The 13,057-nt window shown below is 40.3% G+C and overlaps 1 protein-coding gene across 2 annotated transcripts; it reads right to left on the minus strand.

The window, feature by feature from the left end:
• Window positions 1-3,311: 3,311 nt before the first annotated feature.
• On the minus strand, window positions 3,312-11,711 carry LOC118379015 (semaphorin-7A-like). Of its 2 annotated transcripts, none has more exons than XM_035766020.2 (14): window positions 11,408-11,711; window positions 9,568-9,713; window positions 8,985-9,032; window positions 8,774-8,875; window positions 8,587-8,680; window positions 8,390-8,497; window positions 8,135-8,277; window positions 7,544-7,722; window positions 7,053-7,161; window positions 6,754-6,925; window positions 5,707-5,822; window positions 5,282-5,427; window positions 4,411-4,487; window positions 3,312-4,279 (listed from the first exon to the last, which is right to left on the minus strand). In XM_035766020.2, exons 1-14 carry the CDS (start codon window positions 11,508-11,510, stop codon window positions 3,915-3,917), a joined length of 1,908 nt encoding a protein of 635 aa, XP_035621913.1. In that variant the 5' UTR covers window positions 11,511-11,711; the 3' UTR covers window positions 3,312-3,914. The 2 variants fall into 2 exon arrangements, with proteins under 2 accessions (XP_035621913.1, XP_035621914.1); XM_035766021.2 differs by lacking the exon at window positions 11,408-11,711 and adding an exon at window positions 10,144-10,487.
• Between the last annotated feature and the right edge of the window lie 1,346 nt (window positions 11,712-13,057).

Genomic DNA, 13,057 nt, shown 5'->3' on the forward strand with positions numbered 1-13,057 from the left:
TATGGTGGTGAAACAGCACTCTTCAAGTAGCCTACTATCTATGGTGGTGAAACAGCACTCTTCAAGTAGCCTACTATCTATGGTGGTGAAACAGCACTCTTCAAGTAGCCTACTATCTATGGTGGTGAAACAGCACTCTTCAAGTAGCTATCTATGGTGGTGAAACAGCACTCTTCAAGTAGCCTCTATGGTGGTGAAACAGCACTCTTCAAGTAGCCTACTATCTATGGTGGTGAAACAGCACTATGGTGGTGAAACAGCACTTCAAGTAGCCTACTATCTATGGTGGTGAAACAGCACTCTTCAAGTAGCCTACTATCTATGGTGGTACTATCTATGGTGGTGAAACAGCACTCTTCAAGTAGCCTACTATCTATGGTGGTGAAAAACAGCACTCTTCAAGTAGCCTACTATCTATGGTGGTGAAACAGCACTCTTCAAGTAGCCTACTATCTATGGTGGTGAAACAGCACTCTTCAAGTAGCCTACTATCTATGGTGGTGAAACAGCACTCTTCAAGTAGCCTACTATCTATGGTGGTGAAACAGCACTCTTCAAGTAGCCTATTATCTATGGTGGTGAAACAGCACTCTTCAAGTAGCTACTATCTATGGTGGTGAAACAGCACTCTTCAAGTAGCCTACTATCTATGGTGGTGAAACAGCACAGCCTACTATCTATGGTGGTGAAACAGCACTCTTCAAGTAGCCTACTATCTATGGTGGTGAAAAACAGCACTCTTCAAGTAGCCTACTATCTATGGTGGTGAAAAACAGCACTCTTCAAGTAGCCTACTATCTATGGTGGTGAAACAGCACTCTTCAAGTAGCCTACTATCTATGGTGAAACAGGTGAAACAGCACTCTTTCAATGGTGGTGTAGCCTACTATCTATGGTGGTGAAACAGCACTCTTCAAGTAGCCTACTATCTATGGTGGTGAAACAGCACTCTTCAAGTAGCCTACTATCTATGGTGGTGAAACAGCACTCTTCAAGTAGCCTACTATCTATGGTGGTGAAACAGCACTCTTCAAGTAGCCTACTATCTATGGTGGTGAAACAGCACTCTTCAAGTAGCCTACTATCTATGGTGGTGAAACAGCACTCTTCAAGTAGCCTACTATCTATGGTGGTGAAACAGCACTCTTCAAGTAGCCTACTATCTATGGTGGTGAAACAGCACTCTTCAAGTAGCCTACTATCTATGGTGAAACAGGTGAATCTATGGTGGTGAAACACACTCTTCAAGTAGCCTACTATCTATGGTGGTGAAACAGCACTCTTCAAGTAGCCTACTATCTATGGTGGTGAAACAGCACTCTTCAAGTAGCCTACTATCTATGGTGGTGAAACAGCACTCTTCAAGTAGCCTACTATCTATGGTGGTGAAACAGCACTCTTCAAGTAGCCTACTATCTATGGTGGTGAAACAGCACTCTTCAAGTAGCCTACTATCTATGGTGGTGAAACAGCACTCTTCAAGTAGCCTACTATCTATGGTGGTGAAACAGCACTCTTCAAGTAGCCTACTATCTATGGTGGTGAAACAGCACTGAAACAGCTTCAAGTAGCCTACTATCTATGGTGGTGAAACAGCACTCTTCAAGTAGCCTACTATCTATGGTGGTGAAACAGCACTCTTCAAGTAGCCTACTATCTATGGTGGTGAAACAGCACTCTTCAAGTAGCCTACTATCTATCTATGGTGGTGAAACAGCACTCTTCAAGTAGCCTACTATCTATGGTGGTGAAACAGCACTCTTCAAGTAGCCTACTATCTATGGTGGTGAAACAGCACTCTTCAAGTAGCCTACTATCTATGGTGGTGAAACAGCACTCTTCAAGTAGCCTACTATCTATGGTGGTGAAACAGCACTCTTCAAGTAGCCTATCTATGGTGGTGAAACAGCACTCTTCAAGTAGCCTACTATCTCTTCAATAGCCTACTATCTATGGTGGTGAAACAGCACTCTTCAAGTAGCCTACTATCTATGGTGGTGAAACAGCACTCTTCATCTAGTAGCCTACTATCTATGGTGGTGAAACAGCAGCCTACTATCTATGGTGGTGAAACAGCACTCTTCAAGTAGCCTACTATCTATGGTGGTGAAACAGCACTCTTCAAGTAGCCTACTATCTATGGTGGTGAAACAGCACTCTTCAAGTAGCCTACTATCTATGGTGGTGAAAAACAGCACTATGGTGGTGAAACAGCACTCTTCAAGTAGCCTAATCTATGGTATCTATGGTGGTGAAACAGCACTCTTCAAGTAGCCTACTATCTATGGTGGTGAAACAGCACTCTTCAAGTAGCCTACTATCTATGGTGGTGAAACAGCACTCTCCAAGTAGCCTACTATCTATGGTGGTGAAACAGCACTCTTCAAGTAGCCTACTATCTATGGTGGTGAAACAGCACTCTCCAAGTAGCCTACTATCTATGGTGGTGAAACGGACAGCACTCTCCAAGTAGCCTACTATCTATGGTGGTGAAACGGACAGCACTCTCCAAGTAGCCTACTATCTATGGTGGTGAAACGGACAGCACTCCTCAAGGTGCTAATTATTCAAAGTATTTTAGAATTCACTGATGTGAGTGTAGATGCGGGGCTTACACAAGTCTGAATTTCTTATAGCCTCATCAATGTACAGTAACATTTTTAGACGACACTGGAGAACACCAGACATATGCACACATACTCAGTCTACTTTTTATTACATTTTTGAGTGTTAACCTGGGTGACCTCTACAAGGCTTGCTGTTGTATTTATTTGTTTATTTTTTTACATCTGATGCTTAGGATGTTAATTTACCGTACATTCCACCCACTCTTTTGCTAGTTTAATCCCTCCAGTCATTTCTAGACCGAAGCGCCCTACCTTTTTGCATGTTGTAAAGCCCAACTTTGAATTCTGCTACGTTTGCTTGATCTTGAACTGCAAAATGCACCTGATCCCGGAATATTTACATTTTGGAGAATCTCTTATAAAATGGGTTAACGTTATGTATAGTAACCCTAGGTGTAAAATAGTAAATAATGGCTACATCTCAGAAAGAACATCTCAGAACTGGCAAATCTGGTGCAGTCCATGAGGAGGAGAGTGCTTAATGCAGCTGGTGGCCACACCAGATAGTGACTGTTACTTTTGATTTTAACCCTCCCCCCTTTGTTCAGGGACACATTATTCAATTTCTGTTAGTCACATGTCTGCGGAACATGTTCAGCTTATGTCTTCTTGTTTAATGTTATGTTGATACCAATATTTACACATGTTAAGTTTGCTGAAAATAAATGCAGTTGACAGTGAGAGGACGTTTCTTTTTTTGCTGAGTTTATTTGTTTTACACTTTTTAGGTTACTACATAATTCCAAATGTGTCATTTCATAGTTTTGATGTTTTCACTATTATTGTACAATGTAGAAAATAGTAAAAATAAAGAAAAACCCTTGAATGAGTAGGTGTGTCCTAACTTTTGACTGGTACTGTATATATTTACAACCATCATGCTGTTAGCAAGAAAGTTGGGAGTTAATTAAAACATTGATTTCTAAAATGTAACAAATTTAAGTCTGCTTTTGCTATATATACTGTACATTCAGATTTTCACATTAAATATTTTAAACCCCTGAAAAGTTCCATATTGGATAACGTAGCATGATTATAAAATGCATAAGGCCAATAAATCCTTAACTCCGCAAAAGTGCAGTAGCTTTAACTTGTACAGCATTCTGTTTTTTACCAATTGATTGTGAAAGTAACAGGAAACGGCTCAGCGAAATGGCTCAGACATTGACTGTCATGAACTATTCTTGAGGTAGCTTGGGTGTAAGGAAGACAAAAGTACAAGTGCAGGGATGTCCAAGTCAAGTCAGCTTGGTCATAGGGCTGGGGTAAGAGTCCATAGAGCTGATGCTAGCAGAGCAAAGTCAGGACCAGTGTTAGTACCAGACCCAGACCAAGACAGGGCAGGCGGTGAGAGGCCAGGCCTGAGCCCCCACTGTCCAGCTGTAACTGGTACTGCACCAGGGTCCTGTGGTAGCCCCTCTCCTCAGACACACAGCTGTATGTTCCCTGCTGCTCAGGGCCCATGCTCTCTATTAGCAGGAGACACTGGTGCTCTGACCCTCTGGAGATGCACGGTGTTGCTGTGTTGTTGCCATGGTGCCTCCAGCTGTACTCAGCGTGGCTGGACAAGGTTGGGCAATGGAGGAAGTACTTTGAAGATTGAGAAACTCTGATTCCATCTGCAGCGCCACTTGATGACCTTAGAACGTAAACTAAGAGCAAAACATAGCTTTTTAGACTTCCATAGCTAACCATTGTGGGTGGTTTCCATCCTTTATTATAGTACATGGTCATAATAAATGGTTTTGTATTTATACAAGGGTGGCTGTAACACACTACACACCTTTACTTGCAGTACCTCCTCTGGATATGTTGCTGCATACCTGATGGTTCCCGTTCTCCACATCCTGAATTGTCTTACTGTAAAAAGACAAGCACATATGAGTTAAGGAGTCTCAACAAGCAACTCAACCAGAAAATAGTGAATGTCTATTTTCACTCAGAGGTTGCTTATTCCTGTTTATGGGCCAGTAGAGTGTCTACCTTGTGGTTGGCAGTGATAGTTATTTGAAAATGCAAAGATGAACTGAAAACACATAGTATCACACCAACAGAGCATAGAGCATTTGACGACACAACAGGTAGTGTGTAGTATCGTGTGTGTGTAGCATGTGTGTGTGTGTAGCATGTGTGTGTGTGTGTGGCATGTGTTGGGGGAGTGTAGAGGAGGAAGTGTAGTATACTTTTAACAGAAGGTCAGAGTGAGGAAGTGAGAACTAACACTTCCCACTGACACACACTGCAGACAGACTTGTATGTTATGTTTAATCAAATGAAGTATATTTTGTTTTCTTTTATGGCCTCTATCTGACACCACACTTGTTTTAAGTATATTTTGTTTGTTTTCAAGGCCTCATCTGACACCACATTTGTTTGAACAAGGGCCATGTGTGTTTACATAATTCTGGAAAAACTGGCTCTGGCCATGTTGAACTGAACTGATGGAAAATAAGGTCTAGTATAATGGCCAAAATAATGCACCACTCTATATTAGCATTTTTGACAAACACTATGAAGTGTTCCAAATAAACTGTAAGGCTGACAGGAAACCACAGAGAGGAAACCATTCATGAAAAATCTGTTTTTGAATCACTACCATTAAATATCTATATAGTGGATGCTATAAACTGCAAGCGGGCTGTGTTTGGTCTTACTTTGTTGCTGTGGTGCAGTGATGGCCATCCCAGCCACAGTAAGGGTCTCTGGCCAGGACACAGTCTTCACACTGGGCTCCATACTGCTCACAGCTGCCCAGGTCAATCTGAACCAGCTCTCTGCTGGAGCCCACATACAGCTTCCCCTGGAACACAACACCACAAGAACATTAGTACACTCTTTGGAAAAAAGGTGCTATCTAGAACCTAATATTGTAGGAAGTACTCAAACAATGACTGTTGACTGCAGAAGAAAGTTGCTGATTTACAATAAGAACACCACTTATTTTACAATATTATTAGAGAGATATAAACGTGGTTTGAAAGAGATCTCTTTGACTATTGTCTATTCCACTCCATGTTTCCTTATTACCACTGTTGCATCTGTGGGGATGTTTCGGTGTGGGCTGTGTTCCTTGACTCACCGTGGAGGAGTGCAACATCATACTGAGGATGTGTGCTCTGTAGTTAAAAGGTTGTAACTCAGCGATGACGAAGGCATGACCATCCCTCTCCAGAACCTTATGAATCCCTCCATTCCCTAGTGTAGACACGCACACACACACACACACACGCGCCCCCACACACACCACACACACACACACACACACACACACACACACACACACACACACACACACACACACACACACACACACACACAGTGTGTCAAACAGCAGTTATCGATCATTGAGGTTATGAGTGAGAGTCAAACATTACAAAAGAAAGTTGTGTAAGAAATGTCAACAGTCATTTAAGCATAACACACACACAATAGTTCATGTTTCAACATAATGTTGAGACATCCTCCAGTCATATTACACCACTCACAGTACAGATGCATGGTGAGGCATAGACTCGCCCTAAGGACACATATCTATGAGTATCTATGACTATTGCTCCAGTAATGCTTCTGATACTGTACTTCAATTACATTCATCAGTCTCATGTTTGGATTGTACTTCTCTTGACGCTAACCACAACCTACAAAATGTTGTGCAAACGTGAATCTCAAGTTAGGGTTGTTTGAATAAGTCTATGTGCCAATGATGGGAAATTAACTGCATCTCTGGTTTCCCAGCACAGTGTGATAAGAGTATACTTCCGCTTAGTTATCTTTTTAAACTAAAAAATAAACCGCTCAGACAGGCCTTTTTTACACCTTACAAAAGATCAGTGTCAGGTAGTCAGCATGAAAAAAAGGATCACTTTACACCCATGTACGGTCAATAGTATTTCAACCTTCTGAAAGCCTCTGTCTCTTAAAACTGGTGTGAGTATAAGATGGAAATGTTCTCACCTCATCCACATTCCTATAAATATGCTGTACGTATACACAATACGGCTCCCTATCATCACTTGCTGCTGGGTCATAAGAGGTCTATGTTAAAGGTCTCCAAACATAAGGTTTCCCATCATTCCTTTCAGACCGATCATTTCTGATTCATCGTCTAGAGATCAAAACTTCTCACCTAGAGACAGAAACAGGACATTCCCTTTGCCTTGGACTCTGTCCACGCGGATGTGGTGGTAATAGTGGTGAGTGACCAGGAGAGGCTTACTGGTGACCCCCTCCTTCATCTCTGAAACCTTGTCCACCATCTTGAGGACTTCCATGGGGAGTCTAGTACTGTCTTCAACACACTACAAGAGGATGGACACTTGTATGTATACTTCAACATACAAAGACATACACAGAATACAGTCCAATATAGTAAACATGCAGAGTAAAGGAGTAGAGCTGACTAGAAAGTCATATTGTTGAGCATACCTTCCCAGGACGTGGGATTGGGATGGACCCCGTGTGTCCCTTGAAGTTGGAGGTTTTAAAGATGTGGTCAATATCTTCTACGGTGTAGACACATACAGCACTCATACCCCTAGGGGTAGACACAGAGCACAGCAAGTTTCAACTAACCCCTTACTAAAGGTCTCTTTCGTAATGTTTCACGACTTCTGCTTTCAGTGAAACAGCTGACTCTCGAGATCAAAAAAGGGGAGAGGGGAAGCACAACCCAAACTTCCATGGTGATAAGAACAAAACAAAGACTATGACATTTTGGTTTTCTTAATCGTTGTGTCACTTTCAGTTTTATTTTTTTTCTCTTTCAAATTTGATTTATTTTCTTAACGGAACTGCAACTTCATGTCATAAACTGTACTATGAGTCCCTGTTACCAGCGCCTGTTGTGATGTTATTGATGATTTGTGTATGTTACTAAGGTCCATTATGATCTATCTACATACAGTATGTCGTCCTACCAGCCATTCCTGAAGAGTGCATAGACCCTGGTATCCTGCCACCTCTCTGCCAGAACAGTGTTCACGTCCACTAGCTGGGTGAAGGACAGCCTGCTGTCTTGGTATCCACAGAAGAGCCTGGCACTCAGCTTGGAGGTCCACCTGAACTGCAGATAACCCTTAGGTCCTCCACGATCGGCCTGGAACACACATGCAACCACAGACATGTTAATATAATCACAGTGGGCAGTGCACACACCACTCAAGGAGCCCCCCGATGGAATTAGTCTTAATTAAGGGCTTAAATGGGCAGAAATGGAGTGGTACCGCATATGAAAGAGCTACAAAGATGTTCTGAACTAAACTGCAACACTGATGATTATATACAGTGCAGGCATGATTCATGCTCTACAGTTATGTAGTGCTTACCAGTGGAGGCTGCTGGGGAGAACGGCTCATAATAATGGCCGGAACGGAGCAAATGGAATGGCATTAAAACACCTGGAAACCATGTGTTTGGTGTATTTAATACCCTTCCACTGATTCCTCCCAGTCATTACCACAAGCCTGTCCTCTCCAATTAAGGTGCCACCAACCTCCTGTGGTGCTTACCATGCAGACTTGAGCAACCCGGGGAACCCAGAGATCAGAGTCCAAACGCGGGTGTCGGTTCTTCTCTATGTAGAAAGCATATAGTCTGTCCTGCAGACGATCCTCTCTCTGCCCGCTAGCCACCAAACTCACATATCTCTGTTCTAAGGAAAAGAACAGGAGAAATAATGACAGTCCATGGACAGTCTGATCAGATATACAGTACTATGCAAAACCATGTCAGGCCATGTCTTGTTCTCCCGCCCTGCTCCAAACCTGTTCCACTGTTGTCTGTCCATAGTCTGTTCTTCCCGAACCTGTTGATCCCCACGGAACCCTCTGTGCCTGAGTGAGTGGAGTAGAACTCCTCTACTCCAGAAGAACCTGGAGACACAACACATTAGCTCAATAACCACTCATGAACATTAGGTCATATTATAGGGTAATGTTTTCCAATTAGACATTTTCCTCACCAATGAGGAGTGATGGCTCTGTTTCATTTATGTGTTGTTGAATGTTTTGGATGGCCTTGGATCGAGTGCAGTTAAATGGGTCGTCTGATGGGTTCTACAGTGGAATCGTTTTGTGTTAACATGCCAATGGCAAAATGGTATCATGAAAAGTCCTGTATATTTATATAATGAAAAGTATTTCCCATACCATGTAACAGCACAATGTGTGTTGTTGTCCATTGGTTCCACACAGGAACAGTTGGTTTGGATCGTGAGTCTTGTGTAAAACAGTGATGTTATAGTGACAGTCCTGAAGGATGAAACAGAACTGTGTTACATGGTTGTAAACCAAATATGTGCAACTTTAGTAATGAACTATGCTATAAAACCAACATCCTCTCATCTTTTCAGAAACTCACTGGTGATGTGGAATCATTACTTCTACATTCCTCTCGAAACACAGGACTCTGCAAAGGCAAAAAATTAAAATCATTAAAAAGATTGTACAGGTACAGATGTACAGATGTAGGACCTTCATTTGAGCGAGTTTAATACAACAGGACATGTGGATTATAATTAATGGACATTTTTTGTAGGCATTGATACATTTTTGTTAGGGTAAATCAAGTGACATTTTAAAGTGATATTACAAAGTTTAAAAGCCTATTTAAACATTGAATATACTACAAGTTTGCATTTCTTGCTGTGCAGCAACAAAATAGTGATCAAAGTAAGATCTTACATCTGTACAAGTAGAGTACAATGTTCAATACATCCATTTCAACATAATCTAGTCCACAGCATGTAAGAGGGGAAGGACTGTTTAGCTAAATATTTAAAGTAAAATATCAATATCCCTCCCTCTGTTATTACAATCATTTACATTACAGCAACTGTATTGGACAATCCTACTTAGAGCACAACCTGAATAGAGCTAAATCAATACAAAGCAACACAATATACAAGTATGGTTTGCAGTAAGGGTATGTAACTCAGGCATACTAGCATTCTAGAGGTCTTAGAACTGTTGAAGTTTGTCTGGAACAGGTTTATGTGGTCTGTAGCATATACTATGTTGTCCTGAGGGCCCTGCAGGAGCTCTATACGGCTGTTATTCCCAGACAGGTGGATTCTTAGGAAGCTCACATCTGAGGACACAGAGATATAAATCATTAAGCAAATATGTGTTCATGCAAAAACTGTGCTCATTGAGATTACACTCTGGAACTAGGATAACTTCTTAGAAACCACGATTGATCCTTATGACGGACCAGGTGAAAGCTATGTCATGGAAAGAGCAGGTGTTCCTAATGTTTTGTTCACACAGTATATACTGACATTGCCAGAGTTAAATAAAATAAGTGACTGAATTTGAATAGGGTTAATGATTCACGTTCTGCCAGATGAGTTTATCCTTCTAACTTTACCGTAGCATAGCATATTTCCATATTATATTAAGGATAGGCCTGCTGTCCTTGTATCTCACCACTGTGATAGGCTGTATGATGGACATTCCTCATTAAACATGTTCAAGCTCAGTATTAATGTAGGCTTGTATAAATAGTTTGTGTTCCTTACCAGAGTTGGCTAATGACAAAGGTATGAAATATGGTTCATGTTATTGTACTTTTGGAGAAGCGCAAAAAGGATCCTACTCTTTCATTTCTCTCCCTTGAGTCGGAACGGTACTATGTCAGAATGTGGACAGCCAGAGCCCGTCACAGTATACTTCAATCCAGGGATGGAATATATCGTTGTACTTCTAATCATCACGAAATGATGAAAGGTGAATCGAGAAGATTGAAATACTGTTCATTATTTTATTAAACTGCCATTTTCGTCAGCAAGCTAATGCTAAAGCAACCCATTGGATCAATAACACTTCCGGTAGCTACTCACATCAACAGCAGTCACCCACGAAGCATCGTTATCCAAACGCTATTTAGTGCGCACCACCGCTAACTAGCTAGCCGTTTCACATCAGTTACATATCCAAACTTTTAACGGGTACTGTACCTAAGTATCAAAAGTACATGTAGTTGCTAAAATATACTTAACTATCAAAAGGAAAGGGAAAAGTATAAATAATTTTAAAAAATACTTATATTAATCAAACCAGGCGGCACAATTTTGAAATGTATTTGTATTTATGGATAGCCAGGGTCACACTCCAACACATAGATATAATTTACAAACAAAGCATTTATGTTTAGTGAGTTCGCCAGATCAGAGGAAGTAGGGATGACCAGGGATGTTCTCTTGATAAGTGTGTGAACTTTACTATTTTCTTTCCTGCAAAGCATTCAAAATGTAACGAGTGCTTTTGGGTGTCAGGGAAAATGTATGGAGTAAAAAGTACATACTTTTCTTTATGAATGTAGTGAAGTTAAATTCGTCAAAAATATCAATAGTAAAGTACAGATACCCAAAAGTAATAGTAGTACTTTAAAGTGTTTTTACATCACTGCAAAAATCGACATTGGTCTTGTGTAATCATACCAAACATAACATATATAACGTACTAATTTGAGTGTCCCGGATTTACATTTACTATGCTACGTCTAGTCTATGAGAACAGTCGGGTCTTTGATAGCAGTTCCAAATCAAGAGAGAGAAAGAGAACTCAAAGAGAGTCGAGTCCTTTTGGCTATTGTGGACTCAATACACTTTTCCTCCAAATGGTTTAGTATTGAATATAAATCGACCCCTTTGGCTATTGTGGACTCAATACACTTTTAGTAGTTATTGAATATACATCGACTCCTAATAGCCCTGATCATTCAACCCTGCTGTCGTCATTCAATACTTGTACTATTGATTTAAAAGAAAAAGCTTACTTTACCTTTGTCTGTCAATGTCACTCTCGGTTTGTGGGTAAGGGTCGAAGCTTTCACCGAAAAAATGAATTGTCCTAAAAAGACCGCAAAGAGCGCGAGCGGACACATACTTTTCTGAGTCTCTCCGCAATGAATTACTTGAAACGGTAGGCACGTTGATTTAGCATACAACACAAGGGTGGGGTCTGTATAGATAGAGTCGGGTCTTCCATCTAGTCTTACTTTTACTATGCTACGTCTAGTCTATGAGAACAGTCTAATCTTTTCTGTATAGATACAGTCTGGTCTTCCATCTAGTCTTGTCTTCAATTTTCAATCAAGTACAGTAGCCTCAAAGTAGCTTAATTGTTCTGTAGTGAAACATACTTCACTCAGTAATATTTTTGATTGACTACCCATATTAGCCTATTTTCAGAGAAGGCTAGACTAGTCTAGACCAGGGGTTCTTAAACATTTTCAGCCTGGGACCCAAATGAGAAATTCTGTGTTTTCCTGGGACCCAAACTTAGGAAAATATGCAACTATACATAAATATCAGTACATTTCATTGCTCTTATGTCTAAAACAAATGCAATATAGACAAAAAATAAATAAGAATTAAATTAAATATCTATTCATGTTTATTTCCCCCCATTAAAAACACTCTTACATATCTGTCTAGGTTGGAACTGTTGCTGTTAAAATACAATAAATCATTTTCATTCTGAACTGGAATAAACAGATTGATCACATCACACAGATGAGTAACAGCACCCACACACAGGCTTTTTGATAGTGCAACTCTAAGTAACATTACAGATGAAAAATTATCAGGCCTACTGTACATCTTACTGTAGAAATTATTGTTCAAAGAAAGTCTAGATTGGAACTGTTGCTGTTAAAATACAATACATATTTTTTTATTCTGAACAATAAATTGCCTGAACAATAAATTGCCTCAAAAGCATCTCACATTTTGCTTATTACTTCCAATGAGACATTGGCACCAGTCATTACTATGACAATTCTCTACATCACTAGCTCTACGTCACTACTCATACCTAATAAACGTTGTTCAAGATCAAAATACAAAAAATAAAGATGTTTCTATGTTAAATGCACACGCTTAATATTAGTGGATTGAATACATCTCTTTGCTTAGCTTTACTTCCTAAAGTGTTTCCTTTCCCCTCTAAACAACAATGAGCCTTTTAGTGGGTCAAAGGAGTAAGTGAACCAGTATTTCCTCAGAGGGAAACATCCATGTTTGTATTTGTTTGTGGGGTAAAATAGTTTTTTTTTTTTTTTTACTGCTGACCAATAGATGGCAGCATTATCCCAGCTTAGTGATGACCCTGCATCTCTCAGTTTGATGTTACAGTACTTGGATAACATGATATAGGTTTGAGGGTTTTCCCCACCTGTAAACATGTTTTCTTTTAAACTGACTGTGGACACAATCATTAGAATATTCTATCACTCAGTGTATCTCCATTTAAAATATTGTGCCATTTGGATCTGGATATAATGTGGAGTGGAATGGAACAGCAGCCAGCATTGCAGCATTGTTCATAAAGTAGTCCTACAAGATATGAAAGACTTGATATTCTGGATCATATTATCACATTCCTATATGTGGACAATACAGAAGACATTGAACTGCTATACCCCCTCTT

This window comes from Oncorhynchus keta, chromosome 2 (genome assembly GCF_023373465.1).
Source record: "Oncorhynchus keta strain PuntledgeMale-10-30-2019 chromosome 2, Oket_V2, whole genome shotgun sequence".
In the NCBI taxonomy this organism is placed as follows: Eukaryota; Metazoa; Chordata; class Actinopteri; order Salmoniformes; family Salmonidae; genus Oncorhynchus; species Oncorhynchus keta.